The 15346-nt window shown below is 41.2% G+C and overlaps 3 protein-coding genes across 4 annotated transcripts in view; 1 reads left to right on the top strand and 2 right to left on the bottom strand.

Annotated features, from left to right (window-relative positions):
* The window catches only part of LOC126531128 (GA-binding protein alpha chain-like), a 37286-nt gene extending 27008 nt beyond the window's left edge, over positions 1-10278 (bottom strand). The window contains exons 1-3 of the mRNA XM_050178544.2: positions 10189-10278; positions 3228-3463; positions 1566-1695 (exon numbers count right to left, since the gene is read on the bottom strand). Coding sequence (XP_050034501.1) covers positions 1566-1695; positions 3228-3442 — 345 coding nt within the window. The 5' untranslated portion in view covers positions 3443-3463; positions 10189-10278. The remainder of the gene's footprint in view (positions 1-1565; positions 1696-3227; positions 3464-10188) is intronic.
* A 42-nt stretch (positions 10279-10320) lies between these two features.
* On the top strand, positions 10321-14637 carry ATPsynCF6 (ATP synthase, coupling factor 6). Of its 2 annotated transcripts, none has more exons than XM_050178545.3 (4): positions 10321-10418; positions 10889-11048; positions 13571-13707; positions 14533-14637. In XM_050178545.3, exons 2-4 carry the CDS (start codon positions 10894-10896, stop codon positions 14571-14573), a joined length of 333 nt encoding a protein of 110 aa, XP_050034502.1. In that variant the 5' UTR covers positions 10321-10418; positions 10889-10893; the 3' UTR covers positions 14574-14637. The 2 variants fall into 2 exon arrangements, with proteins under 2 accessions (XP_050034502.1, XP_050034503.1); XM_050178546.3 differs by lacking the exon at positions 10321-10418 and adding an exon at positions 10727-10821.
* Positions 14604-15346, bottom strand: part of PolE1 (DNA polymerase epsilon catalytic subunit 1) — an 89731-nt gene continuing 88988 nt past the window's right edge. Inside the window, exon 51 of the mRNA XM_050178549.2 lies at positions 14604-14723. Coding sequence (XP_050034506.1) covers positions 14666-14723 — 58 coding nt within the window. The 3' untranslated portion in view covers positions 14604-14665. The remainder of the gene's footprint in view (positions 14724-15346) is intronic.

Here is a 15346-nt window from a genome sequence, read left to right as displayed (position 1 = left end):
ATGTAATCATCATCATCATGATAATCACCTTTTTTTTTTCTTCCCTTAAAGATCCCAACAGGGACATTACATAAGGGGGGATACATCAGTGTAAGAAGGTCATAAATAAACAATAGGCATAAAAAGCAGAACAAAAATCTATAAGAATAACAAAGTGGGCAGGAAACATTAGGCAATCAATACAATGCAAAACAGAACAAAGTGGGAAAAAAAATGATGCAGTAGTACCAGCAGCACGGATAGCAGGGAGAGGAGCACATGGAAAGTGGCTACTGTAGGTTGAAATAGATGGTTAATAGCTGCCAAAATTTAGAAGGATTGGACTCGGTAACAATAATTTCGGGAAGATTGTTCCATTGTTCTATGGCAGTGGGAAGGAAGGATTTATTGAAGGCATTGGAAAAACCATGCAAACACCGGATGCCCAGGGAGTTTAATAATCGGCGAGATGAGCATAATGTAGCATGTAATAAGTTATTGCATAGTGCAGGAAAGTTAAAATATAATTTATGGAAGAGACAAAGCATTGAAAGTTTATGGCAGTGCGCTAATGGTTCAAGACCGAGAGACGATTACATGCTAGTTACGCTGAGCCGGTGAGTATATAGGGAAGTTATGAAGCGAGTTGCCCGGTTCTGGATGGCTTCAAGCAAGTCAGTCAAGTAGGCATGATGAGCATTCCATATTGCAGAGGCATATCCCAGTTTGGCGCGAATATTACAAAGCTTTGTGATGTGGTCCACCCAAGCTTATTTCGACACCTAGGTACCTGTATGAGTTTGTTAGTAATAGCACCATGGAGTTCAGGGAGTATGGGAAATGAGTAATGGAGCATTTACGTGAGACATGCATGCATTTACATTTCAAAATATTGAGCTGCATGAGCCAAACGGAGCACCATTTATGGATTCTGTTCAAGTCGTCTTGTAATAACTTCTGGTCGGCATCGTCGGAGATGTGACAATAAATGATGCCATCGTCCGCAGAGAAACGGACGGATGACAAAATCCTAGATAGAGGTCACTGTAGAAAATTAAAGAGAAGTGTAACAACAACAGAACCCTGGGGTACTCCAGAGATAACTTATGTCCACTGCAGGATGATGGCCCCCTCCTGCAAACTTTAATTACTCCTGTCTTGCATCGGTTCCTTTGATTGTACACCTTCAGATTTCCTAATTTCATCACACACCCCAATTCTCGGCCGTCTTTAACTGCATTCTCCCGTCCCTTGAAACCTACTTTGTTACTCTGATAGACCATCAGTTATCTGCTGTATGCATGGATTTACCGACAAGGGAACAGCTAGAACTGCTCTTATAACCATAAATTACTTTGTGCCTGTGTGATAAATGGTCACGATCCCAACTCTTGTTTCGAACCGTGGAATTTGTACCCCCCCCCACCCCCCCCCACCCCACACACAGCACTTTTGGAGCACACGTGTTTGTCCACTAGTAATCCTCACACATAGCCCTATACCTGGCACAAGTTTGTCACACCTAGTGTAAAACACTATCAAAGCAACAAAGTAAAGTTAGAAAAACGCAAGCATCATATAAATACCTCTTGGGTGTCCTGAAGAAAGAAGGAATAGTCCTGCAAGCTGATTCCTAGGCGCTGTTCCAGCAGCGTCCGCAGCGTACTAAGCGGCTCAGTGATGTCCATGTGCTGGGCAATTACCCCAACTTGAAGGCTGGGATAAAGCAAAAGCCACATGACACAACCAAATGTGGAACATAATAGTATGCACACTTTGTGCACTACGGCTAAACTGCACCTGTTGCATGTAGCGCTCTGGAGTAAAAATTTAACACCACAAGGTACAAGGGAATCACTCTGACCCTACAAAAAAAGCAAATACAAAGAACAGCTCATCGTAGGTGACCATCGGTCTCTCACACTGAGTGGCCTTCCACAGCTCGAGGAATGTCAGATACAGCTAGAGCTGTCTACATCGAGCTCAGGCATTTCAAGCTATTGTCCATAACAAGCAGTACAAGTATCCTTTTGGTGGCACCACAGAAGAGTATGAGAGCATTGCTAACTTAAATTGACTTCAAACTTTGCTGTGCATTCAATACATTGAACAAAAAGGTGAATGCCCTGGTAAAGTAGGCTTTCCCTGCCTCACTTGCTGCATTCGTGATACTTCCCATGGTCTTGTTCAAACAAAGCTGAGTGATGCTGAACCAGTGTTCTTTAGGGGGTTTTCTCTAGCGATAAACCACATGATAAAGGGATGTATGGGACTAGTATAAGTCATGTGGAACAAGGAAAAATTACATAAGCATACCTTGATTTGCTTATAAATCCATCAGTATCCCATCTTCGACCCTTTTCTCTTTGTATTCATGCACTCACTCTCTCCCCACTTCTCCTGGGGTGCTGATTTAGGAACCTCTGCTCTCTGAAGATTTCATTACTTTTAATGTAATGTGTTCAGTACCCTGTACCACCCTTTTATTCCTGTTCCTCTTCATTATGCACATTTTAAGGGCTCAGTCACTTAATGTATCGCATGACACTTATTTGCATACTTTCCAATGCCTTGGACGCAAAATAAAGTGCAAAAGCTAGGTCTGAGAAGAAAATGATTATACAGTTGGTCTAACAAAGGCAGATGAAGTCATTGGCCGCAAAGGAGTTTGGTGTTCCATGAAGCACACTAAGTACGAGTCTTCAGAACAAGGCTAACAAAAAAATAAAAGTGATGGTGCACAGGTGCACAGACAATCGTTGAGTGCAAATGTCATCATTGAATAAAACCAAGAAGCCCTCCTGGTTTCTGGACATCTATGTCGTAATTTTATCTCTGAAGCTCATTTTGGACAGCTCGTATGAAGTCATATGAGAAAATTCTACGATATATAGTTGTCTGATCTTGTGATCCTATGGTGCAAGGGCTTCCCATCGAAACAAAAGTTAGATACATAATCTGACACAGCAGTTCTTTTTTCATTCTGTTTTGTTTTTCGATCTTACAGAGAACATTTGTGCAATGCAAAAATGCTTCTAATGCATTCTAAGTTAATGTCACATCAAAAGATGTTGCCTCCAGCCCTGCTGCTTCTGTCTGGTAAAAGTTAACAGAAGCTAAAGAGAGAGGAGAGGAAAAACTCTCCTAAGCCTCTACTACTCTCTGATAATATTAGGGCACAATTAAAAAAGTGCACCTGCCCGCAATTCTTGCATTTAATGAGCAACCATTCAGTGAGAACTACTTACCCCTCCTGAAGCTGGTTGAAGAGACCCGAAGGAGTAGCCCCAGTGGAGTCCTGAAGAATGACATTGGTGGTGGTGCCATCGTCCGATGAGACGATGGCCTCCACAGCCTCAAGCATGGTGGTGCCATCGATGACAATCTCCTGGCAGCCACCTCCTGCTTCAGCCTTTCGGTCCTCTTCTCCCAGGGCCATCTCAGCCAGTGCGGCTCGCTTCATAACACTTCAAGCAGCACACAGCTGTCCAGCACATGCATGTGTGTGAGAAATAGAATTATTAGATAGTGATAGAATTATTAATTTTAAATGTTTTCCTAGGAATAATTATATTAAGACTTGATTTACTCGTCACTACAGAGTGACAGAGAGTTTTAGCATGTTCAGTATTCCGGTATATGCAGGTGGATTGGGTGGCTTGCCGGATGAGTGGAGGCGTAAACGTGAATGGCCAGAGTAATCATGTTCATGATTACGCCGCTGTCAAAATTTACACCAGCAGCAAATTATAATATTAGCTCTGTGTTTGTCTGGTTAAGCTCTGCACCGTCACTCTGGCCACTCGCGTTTACGCCTCTGCTCACTTGGCAATCTCCAATCCACCTGCGTATAGCGAAGTATCAGACATAGTAAAACTCTCTAGTTACCTACCATGGTAGCTTAGTAGTTATGGCATTTTGCTGTTGAGCATGAAGTCATGGGTTCTATTTTCAGCCACTGTGGCCGCACTCCCATGAGGGAAGAATGCAAAAACGCTTTTGTACTTATATTAAAGAACCCCAAATAGTCGAAATTAATCTGTAGGCTTCATTGTGGCATCTTTCACTACCTGTGAGTTGTTTTGGATATTTGGTAGTTGCTTTGAGATATCTATTGTTGGCTGAATAGACTTTTTACACATAGGACTAAACTTATACAGTCGCATAATGGGGTAGCCTAAAAGAACAATTGCAACTTGTGTTATTTGCTTAGCCGTCATACCCTTCAATAAATGCAAATATCTTATCAGTTAAATGCAAGCACAATTCGCTCCCCGTAAGTGCCCAAGATATACAAGAAAATAATTAAAACTTATTTTAAAATCAAGTTAACTCAAACTATTTAATGTACAGTAACTCTCATGGATTCCTTAAATTATATACGAGTTAGCAGAGTGTGTGCATAAAGGTGGTGCTAATAGAGAGAGAGAGAGTTCAGGAGAGGAAGAGACACTATTTTATACAACCCTTCAGGGAGCACGGCTCAGCACTTATGCTAATAGCAATGAAGAACGTCAAACATTTTTCCAGAGCCCTCACTCTCAACTTAGATGAACCTTCAATTTCTCAGATAAGCACTATACAGTGGCATACTGATCTGTCCAAGCAAACAGTGTTTGTTGGACGATTAGAAAGCAAGTGAAGTCGCGTGCAACAGATGGCAAGAAAAGAAAATGAGGTTTCCTATGGCATTCAGGTTACTAATTAGCCTGAAGCATATTTATTTCACTATCATTACTAATCAAGACATTCAAATACTAACAGTGCCTCCAGCTGCAGTGGATCCTGCTTTTTCGGCCCCACTATGCATGCAGTGTTGTACGCTACATTAAGGTTCCCAAATTGTAAGCCCACAGATCCTGGTGATTCCACAAATGGCTTTCATGAACACTGAAATCAATGCAGTAATGATGCAACACCATTGGTAAAGTGACTATCGATAGTATTGGTACTGATACATAGTACTATCCACAGTACTACAACAATTCATAGCGTTTGCAACTGGTAGTGCTTTCAATAGGTTTGCAAATGCTGGCTCGTGATACTACAAAAAATATTGCGATAACTGGCTGTCAATAACACTCAATTGATGCATTTTCACCAAACATTTCTTGGCAAATTAATTAAATTAGTCTTTGTCCTTGGTGTCAAAATCCCAAATGCGGCTAGTGCTATATTCATACTCAGAACTAACTAGTAATTACACCGGACCAACAAATTTGTTGCAGCACAGCCAAACACATTTATATCGGCTTTATTTCCACTCTAATCATACAGTTAGACATACAATTTAATCACGTCTCAGCCACACATTCTCGTCAAAAAACACAAGCATGTCAACTTTATTGCCCTTCACTCTGCTCCTCCTGTCTGAAATCTGCCCAATGGCTGAGACCACACCAGTATTTCATAGCCACTTCAGAGAATGTCATTGTGGAGTTCTGGTTTGACATCTATACTACTGATAGAACTATCATTAGCATGCTGTTGACAGTACTTTTTTTTTACCATCAATAATTGGTTTCGGTACTACTATTGCTAATTTTGAAACATTAATGCGCAGTTCCCCCCCCCTTCATCCCCTTTCATGTTTTCGTCACCGTAACATTACAAATCTCTGATCAGTCTCACCCATTGCACCAAAGAATGAGCTTTTCACATATATATCTGTGTTATAAACTTTCTGTAGCTATATGGTAAATCGCCATCCAATCAGTCAAATTATGTGCACTACAGAACAAAGGGCCCTTCGAGAAATCTCGAAGTACACTAGTCCCACATATTAAAACTAACATGTCCTACAGATGCAACTTTCTTATATCATCATTAAATCTAATCTCTGCCACCCTGAATCACATCTTCCTCTCATTGGCATCCATTATATCATTTTAACAAACAGCCAGTCATTTGTTTGACGCATTACACGGCCTGATTAAGTGTGTCTCTTCCTCTTATTTTCAACTAAAAAGCTAACACTTCATGACCAAAAAGTCATGCATCTTGAGCTTGTTGAAGTAAGTACATCCAGGAGGTACTGGCAAAGCAGTACATTCTACGCTTGGCAGACAATGAGCGAGAACTTTTCCTGCACCAAAACGTATGAAATAGAAAAATAAAAATACTTTGAAACTCATGATGTCACACTGACAGTGGTGCTGAAGTGTTGAAGCAAAATTATCAAGAAACTTACCTTCATTTAGTCTAGTAACCAGGCTTTCTCCACTAAATAGATGAAAATAAGGTCTTGATTTTAAAATTTCATCAGTCTTAAGTGTAGCCTGTCTAGTGCCTCCATAACTCCAACCTGTCCAGACAGGCCAAATCAATTATTTTGTACCCATAAGAGCACAGAATTATTGAAGTCTACCCAAGCTGTCAAATAAAGTTACCAACCAACCAAAATCCAAGCTGTCATGTGAACATGATGCCTTACTACTTGTTGCTGGGCTAGTTGGTTCATACTCCTTGCAGTGGAAAAGACATGAATACAAGTAAAGAAACGACTACACAGGAAAGAATATCAATTGCAACTTACTGTATTCAGAGGTGAAGTGTGTTTATAAGGATGGAGGCATATTACATAAGAAAGAAACAGGATGTTTGCATAAACAACACATCAGTGGGCCTGCACAGCAATTAACGTCAATTCTTCCCGTGTTTCCTGGACTAAACATGCACTTTGGTAATTCAAAGTCAAATGCTATTTGGTTGGTCCACAAATGAGGTCGTGCATGCTGGCAACTTCATTGTAAAGCGTACCAGTCTTCCAAATAAAGTTAGTTGCGAGTAACGTTCTTTTCTGTCCAGCCATTTCCTTACTTGTTCTTGCAGCTTTTGCAGTGTATGAACATAATGCCACTGGAAGCCGTGCATGCTTAATGCTGCTTTCTTGGGTGCACTTTTTTGAAGACTAGTAGGTTTGTTTTTCTAAGAATGCAAAATGCTGTGCTAAAAGCAATAGACAGAGTGTAAAAACAGGAGACATTCAAGCTGGTAGCCTGCACACTGTCCTGTCCTTGCTCTCTTTTTGTGGGTGTGTGCATGTATGTTTTTTTCCCCCCCTTTGATTCTGTGCACCATTTCAAGTTCTGCTTTTGTGACTTTTCTCCTTGACATCCATTTCTATGGGGAAAATGATGACAACAGATGCCAACTCAGGGAATCAGTAACTGCAAAGTGGTTGTCATCACATGGGGCAACAACTTCTGGAGCAAGGCAGCCAACAAGTATATGAAATTGGAATTTAGATATGGGACATCACAATTTGCAAGTGAAATTACAGAGTAATGAACAGCAGTGTCCCATATACCAGTCTAGTCTTTCTTTGTTTCTCTATTTTGTTTTTGTAAATGTGGAACACTTAAAAAAGCTGTCATATCTAGGCCCCTGCTGTTTTACTGTCTGGTTAGGCAAACATCAGCAACAAGAAAATGTGCAACAATAATCTTGTTAACTACCTAGGATGTACTAGTTTGCTATTTAATTGCTTACTTTAGGGCAGATGTTGTAATTGTGAATATGAAGCCAAGTAGAAGTGACGTTATGTCTGCTCAGCAGAAATCCTAAGCATATTCTATGTATTTAATTATTGTTGAAATTTTTTGCTGCTAATGTCCACCTTGCCACTTAGCCTACCTACAAAAACAGGAGGAGTCGAGACACAAGATTTCTTTTTAATGTTCTGCATATATAACAAAAAGAACACCTGGTAGATAGTATGTTTGAGCAACATTAAACATAACACGACAGCAGTGTGAGATTAGGATATCATCAGCAAGCTCCATCATTACAGGCTGAAAAACAATGCAGTGCTGCTACATGGCAGCTGCCACCATTCAAAGAGCATACTATCGTGGACAAATGGAATGCAGAAAGGAAATCAGAAGACCTCTTACAACTAATAACACAAGAGACTGATTTTGTAACACTGCAACCCTTTCAACGAAGATGATACAGGCCTCAAACTATTTGTACAAGCTGAAATCATGCAGACACAAAGCAGAAGCAAAATGTGTTGTAGTTAATCCTAACTTGTTCGCATTCCATGACAGACAAGGTGGAAAATCATACAGTACACAAATGCAAGACACCTTCCTTCACTGTATGTATATCATAGATGGGGATTTGGATGCATAAAAACATAATAACTTGCAACTTACATACAACCTAAGTGTAGCCTTTGCTTTTTTTTTTTTGTCTATTGCTTCAACAGAACTCGTTTCCGTGTGTTTGGTCAGTACACACATGATAATCTCATGCCTTCACAGTAAGTATGCACATCACTGAGTTACTTTTCATTGGCTTGCTATTAGAAATATCCTAAATGTTTCACTAAAGTCGACCCTGCACTCTTGAATGCGAGTTGTCGATTCCCTTAAGAAGCACCACATCACAAACAGGTTCAAGTGAATATAACACTAATTGACAGAATTAAAAGCAGGGGGAGTAGTCTCAATCTAAACAAACTAGCCCATATATTCATACTTAATATCAGAGTATGAAAGGCTATAAACAAATGTAGTGGCAGCAAGAAGTAATTGGTACTCAAGGCAACAATTTCATCCCGTGCACTTGAAATGAATTTAAACTGATTAAATGTGCAGTTTATCTCTGTAAAAATACTTATTCTATACAGACTTTGTCATACTCATGCATTTTTCTAGTTAACACACCCTTCCTTCCCTGTGCTGCCCATTGTGGACATGAAAATAAAGTGGGGGATATTAGTTAATGTGTTTAACGTCAAGGGAAACAGTTTCTGATGAGATGTGTTTCTTTGGGATTTAATATACATTACTGTTGGATGCATCTCCTGCTTAGCAGGTTTACTTTTCAGCTCATAAAGCTTTAACCCCCAGCATACCGGCACTTTCAATTATGCTTGGGTCAATGCAGGTCAAACTTAACACACACTGTGCTCTGGAAAGGAGCGATTTTCAGTCGCACATGACCTCAATGGTGTTCATGCTACAGTAGTGTTGTTATGGGTGGGTACTCAATAAACCTAATTCTTGCCAGTCTTGGCCACACTTGGTGCACGCATGAAACATTCTAATGCAGGCCAGGTTCAACGAGGGCTGAAGGCTTTCATGCTACATTAGTGTTATTGCGAGTCCTCAACGTCATTCCTGCATGTCTTGGCCACACTTCACGTATATGGCACGAAGCTTTCCAATGCAGACCAGGTACAATGGGCATTAAAGGTAGTCATGCTACAGTAGTGTTACTATGGTTACTCAAAAAACTAGGCGATTTACACTACCTTTAAAAAATGGTCCCGTTCACATTTAATGGGTATCTTTCAATAAGGCAGTCACACGTTGTCCGACAAGAGCCATATCAAAAGGCAAGAAATATTTTGTTTTCCTTAAGAAAATTTTTATTAAAACATACAGTACAGCACGGAAACAGAATACACAGACGAGAAGCCTTAGTACAGCGTGTCGTAACATGCTTTTTCATTGGTGACATGACTTTTAGTTATCACGGAACTTACAAGCAATACAGACCAGTCCCCGCCCCTAAAATCTAACGAATAAGCAGAGCGTTCTACGAGTGAAATGTTTTACATCACAGACGATAACTTTGACACACACTACATCCAGAACCGCTACCAACTGTCGGCGATGTCATAGGACTGCTAGTTTTTTTTTTGTCACTTTTTAAGTGGCACCCCTTTCAAGGTCACATTCCGTTCCAATTTGTAGGCGCCCCACAGGCGCTTATTGCGGGCCCTGCTGCACGTCTCGTGTGTCAACGTATGCGCCGCAGCTTACCAAGGGGCACGACTGAGCAGTACTCTGTGCGTTTCTCAAACAGTGCAGCTACTCCAAGCTCCCTAAACGTCTTTACACAGTGGAATCACACGCTCGTAGGACGCTGGCTAGCACAACGCTGGGTCCATCGGTTCAACGCAGCGCTTGCTGCACAGCTAAACACAGGAACCATACAGCCGCGACTATTTGGGACTACAAACCCTAGCAAGGCAAAGCGGATGTGGTGTAGATCGCAGGCAAGACGCATTTCACGTGCAATAATTTTGAAAAGAGGAAGAGGAACAAAGGGCAAGATGGCTATTTCCGGATATGACGCGCCAGTGCCAGTACCATACCGGACGTGGCACATGCTGGGGAAAAACGCAGAAACCTAGGCCTACAGGACAGCAATGTCGCTCACACCGGCGCTCTCAGAATCGCCAAAAGTGCCTACCTCTACGACATGTAGCCGAGTCATCCCAGCGTCGGAGGCAAACCAACTTTTTTTACGCCGCGCGGTTTAAACAGGAAATTGCAGACCAAAGGAAATACTGCCGATATCATGTGACCGGATCTGGATTTCTCGCAGCATCTCGTACCTTTACACCGGCTTCGGTATTTTGCGAGACCAAGAGCGAGGGGCGTCTGGGAAAGTGCTTTTCTTTGAGGACGACCGGCACTGAGGTGAGTTTTTACGAGTGGTATTTATTACTCGTTAAGGTTTCTATTGTGAATTTTGTCCCCATAAATGTGGGAGAGCTTTATTCGAGAGTTTGTGTCGTTTCGCTTACAGTAGGTGTGTGTAATTGTGAATAAAGAGGAAGATTAATTCTTTCCAAATGGCCGTGTGGCCAAACCTGCCATGTTAAAAGCGAAAATACAGCGTTTGGCTCCATGAAAATTAATCGCGCATTGATTTAAGTACCGAGAGTTGGCCACAAGTACTTTTTACTAAACTATCCACCACCTGTGGTGAAGTGTTACGCTCAAAGCTTCAAGGTCGTTGTTGTGACCTGACAACACGTTCTCCAAAGTGCGGTGCGATATTTGAACGTGCCTACCTCCTGTAGCGCTCGACTTTTTCATTGTACGTTGCGACTTGCTTGAACGTGCACGGTTGAAAATTAACCCTCCCCTACGCTTTCTCTATTCAGGAAGCATGGCCTTGCACGCGAGAGTCACCAACTTGGCCAAGCAGTGCACGGCGCAGTGCAAGAGGAACTATGGTGTCAGCGCCGTTCTAATGCAAAAGTCCCTAGACCCTATTCAGCAGCTGTTCGTGGACAAGATCCGCGAGTACGCACAAAAGAGCAAGTAAGCAGTTCTGTCATCTCCAGTGCAAGTTCCCTCAGCGCAGCGTTCGTCGTTGCTCCAACCTGCTTTAACGACTGAACTCTTGCTGGATGTATTGTGGCTATATTTCATTTTGTGTTCTTTGAACGTCACAATGAACTCCTGTGTCATCATGACCCTGTGGGTAGGTTGGTGCTTAAAGCGCTTTCCCTCCAATCCTGTTCGGGCATGACGGTGGCGTAATAGCGCCCTCACATTTGGATCGCTTAGCCAAAATGTTTTTCAGTATGTCTGTAGCATGCATGGATATTAACAGAGAATGAGAAAGTAAATTGCTTGTTGCTGATTTTAGTAACGGGCTAGGTCATTAATCTGCAGTTCCGTACGAAATCTTTCTGAAACTGATGCTAAGCACAGGATTTGTTCTAATAAAATATTACATAACTCCGTCTCAGAAGTACAAGGTATTGCTAGAAAGGCTACAGAGATTCCTCACATTGCTCACATCTGTGACCAAAAATTAATGCGTCACATATATACACATCATGTAATTTGAAGTAAATTAAGGGGAGATGCTCCTCGAAAAAACATTTTTTTTAATATTTGTACTAGGGATTTGAAAAACCACCCACTTATAAAGCATTTCAAGCAGATTTCAAACATGTCATTAGTTTCTGTGTAGCTGCTATAGTTCTTAAGTCCTACACAATGGCAACATTACGCGACTTTGCGGGCACTTTATTGTGTAATAAATTTTCGCAAAACACTTTGTGCTTATTTAGCTCTTTGTAGACCACAAAGTGCCGATATCTATTCAGACAGCATGTAGAATTACTGGAACTATAAAAAAAAATTTGGACACTTCAACCAATTTTTTTTTCACGATCACATGAAAATAACCTTGTACACTTAAAATTCTTATACTAACGAAATTTGGCATACATACTCTTGAAGATATGTACAGTGCTAATATCTACTTGAAATTGCAATACTATCTTCAAGCAGTAAGTTGCAAAAGTACGTGGTTATATTTCGGAGAATTGAGAAAAGAATTAGTGAAAATGTTCAAATTTTTTTCTGTAGTTTCAATAATTGTGCACACTGTTTGGCTAGATATCGGCACTTTGCTATCTACAAAGAGCTAAACAAGCTACACCACGATGCTTTTTGTGAAAATGTATTACATAAAGAAGTGCCCATGAAGATGACTATATTTTGCCATGGTGCATCACATCACTCTAAAGCTAATCACATGCACCGAGGGACCTCAATAAGTTATTCATCCATCCATAGAAAACTCTATACTTGACTGAATTTTGAAACCTCTAATACAAGTAATAAAAAAGTTGCTTTGAGTAGCATCTCCCCTTAAGCCTCATACTTTTGTATATGATAGATCTGAGCCTATTTACCACCAAACTAGCAAAGTGTTACATTTCATTGGTCACAATGCTTCACTTGCTCTCCCGACAAAAAACGGTACACCACATACTGGAAGAGCAAAGGTACACAAACAATACATTTCGCATAAACTGGCATGCACAAGCCTGCTATGCATGAAGTGGAGTTTTTTTTCGTCACTGCTTGGCTTCAATTCTGCAATTTGGACACACTCTCTGAACAAGGCTAATTGAAGTTTTCTTTAGTTAGCCAATGTTGCTCTGCAGTGTCTTAAATGTAGTGCCCGCTTCTTCAAGTATTCCAGCTGGTTTGACACAACAGGTGGTATTTACAAAATTGGTATGGTTTTGACACGAAACATGAATGTGGCAGGGAAATTTTGAAGCCTTCCAGATTAAGAAATGCAACAACATGCATCAGTGTACCGTCGTTTGCCTTAACTGAAAAGGAGTGTTCGTATGTAGAACCATTGATGTGATAGGAAGTGGAAAAGATAGTGGTTGTAGCATTGCATTGTGCTGCCATAATGGGTTTGCCAACAATAAAGTTCAGTTGTTAGGCTAGCATTCATTTTGTGTACTCCTTGTTCTTGTGTATCCATTTTTTCGCTGGTTTTTCGTCTTACTTGATCATGTGTCAACTCACCCTGCATTTAGCTTTGTTGTTCTTCCACTGGAGATCTTTATTAATTCTTCCTCCTATTGGAATAGAAATCCTGGATAATGTGGCGATCCTATTCCAGTGCTCTTACTTTTAACACTTCATCAGTGGTCTGATCAGCGCCCCATCTGTAGTGTCACTACAGATTACCTGGATGGCGCAAGGGCACTGTTGAGTGGAGATGTGAACATAGGCTTTTTTATTTTGATGTGTTGCCAACTGTCCATTTCAAAATGGCATGCTCCATGGGATAAGTGAACAGTTTCATCATGTTGGAATGAAGAAGCATGGGGATTTGGAGAACTTGGTCTCTCTGAGTGAGAGCAATTTTGCAAGACAGTTAGTCATGTTGAAGTGTGTAAATGAGAAACTTTAGTCTTGCTTTATATGACTAACAGAATCATTTGCACGCACAACAAATTTTTTATCATTTTACCACGTTTCAAGGGTTATTATTAACACATTTTGTGATACCTTTGCAGATCCAAGAGCGAGCTGTTTCTTGATGCTGATGCCTCCATCACCAAGGAGTACAATGATGAATTGCTGAAAACAGCACACCAGTATGGTGGTGGCAAGACTGCCGACATGACAAGTTTTCCAAAGTTTGAGTTTCAAGGCAAGTTGTTGCAGTAGTTTATGTGCATAAATGATTTTTTTTTTTACGAGTCGACAGTTAGTGGTTGCGACAGTCCGGCTTAAGCTGGTTGAAAATCCATGCAGCTATGCCAGGCATTACAGCAGGACCTTTTGAAAATACTGTTGTAGAGATGAAGAGCTTAATTTTATTGGGCAGAAGTATATTTGTGCTGGTAGGCACTAGAAATTGTGCGACAGCCTTTAATAAAGGCGAATTGTTTACTGGTTAACTTCTTAGGAAGTGTGTTGCTGTTGTGTAATTGAAGCTAGTCAGTCCTTAGGCACGTCTAGTCGATAGTTATCCCAAGACTAGCAGATTTTGAGATATCCTTCCATAAACCTGTAGCCCATTCCATTGACATCACTCATCTCTCCCAAAATCTGGAACAATATGTATGGGAGGTTTTGGAAATGAACATCTAGAAACTATTAGTAGCCTCAGGACTCAATGCGTGGCTACATTTAAAGCACTGACCAACTTCTTGCAAATCGTTGGCAGTTTGCAGAATAGCAATAATTTATTTGTAGCACCCAACGTGAACAGTCTTCAAAATTATAGGGTTTCACGTGCCAAAACCACTTTCTGATTATGAGGCACGCCGTAGTGAAGGATTCCGGAAATTGTGAACAGTCTTCAAGCAAAGTTGAACATGCTTTGCATTATGGCCATCACTTATGACTCACTGTTCTTGCTGTGCTCCCCATTTAGGTATTTCACAATGTACACTTTAGAAAGTTGAAACTGGCAAGTCACACCTTGGGTGTATGTGTTGTGCTTCCAGTGAGGTCAGTATTTATTTTCCAGATCCTACATTGGACCCCATCAACATGGAGCAAAAGAAGTGATGTAAAGAAAGCAGCAATACCTTGTTAGAATAAAAAGTAATTAAAACAGGTGCATTTATTTGTACATGTGTCATTATGTCTCTTAAGCTTTGCTATCTGTTCTCCAGGATCCAAGTGACGCTTTCTTCAAGCAGGGGTAGGCGGAAATGTCTGTGGGGGAGAAAAAGAAGGCAAGGAACTATTTTATTTTGAAACACGACACACAGCAGTTGCATAAGTAGCAACCAGTGTACCAACCCAGAACTGAACGGAACACACTTTTCCACCTGCAATCGTACTTGGTGCACTATGCCTACCCACAACTTCCCCAATAGCAGTGGCGGAAACGTGGCCCGGTGTGCGCTAATGCAGCCTTCCAAAAATGGCCGCATATTGTGCTGCAAAAGTCGTCACACAGCACAGCAAATTTGCTGGCTCACTAGCAGTACCAGGAAACGCAGGACATGAGCCATTTGTGTGCAATGACCAACATTTTGCCTTAGGGCACAACCCTCCAGCCTCTGGTGAGTGCACTACTGTAGCATTTAGTCAGCCAAATATCATATGCATTACCAGAAGACCCTCTGGTGCAACATGAGCATGGAGACTTGAATCTGTGCTGCAAACACAGTATTGTGTAATGCTAGGGGCAAGAGTACAATGAGCTAATAGACTGAGTGAATACTGCATGGGTGCACTCGGAAGTACTACTAGCAAGTGATAAATCCGGTGCTCGTATCTATCACCTAGAATATAATACCATTTCTGTAAGGGGCAAGCAGCGGGTATGCTAA

Source organism: Dermacentor andersoni, chromosome 5 (assembly GCF_023375885.2).
Source record: "Dermacentor andersoni chromosome 5, qqDerAnde1_hic_scaffold, whole genome shotgun sequence".
Taxonomy (NCBI): Eukaryota; Metazoa; Arthropoda; class Arachnida; order Ixodida; family Ixodidae; genus Dermacentor; species Dermacentor andersoni.
This window is presented reverse-complemented; position numbering and strand designations above follow the sequence as displayed.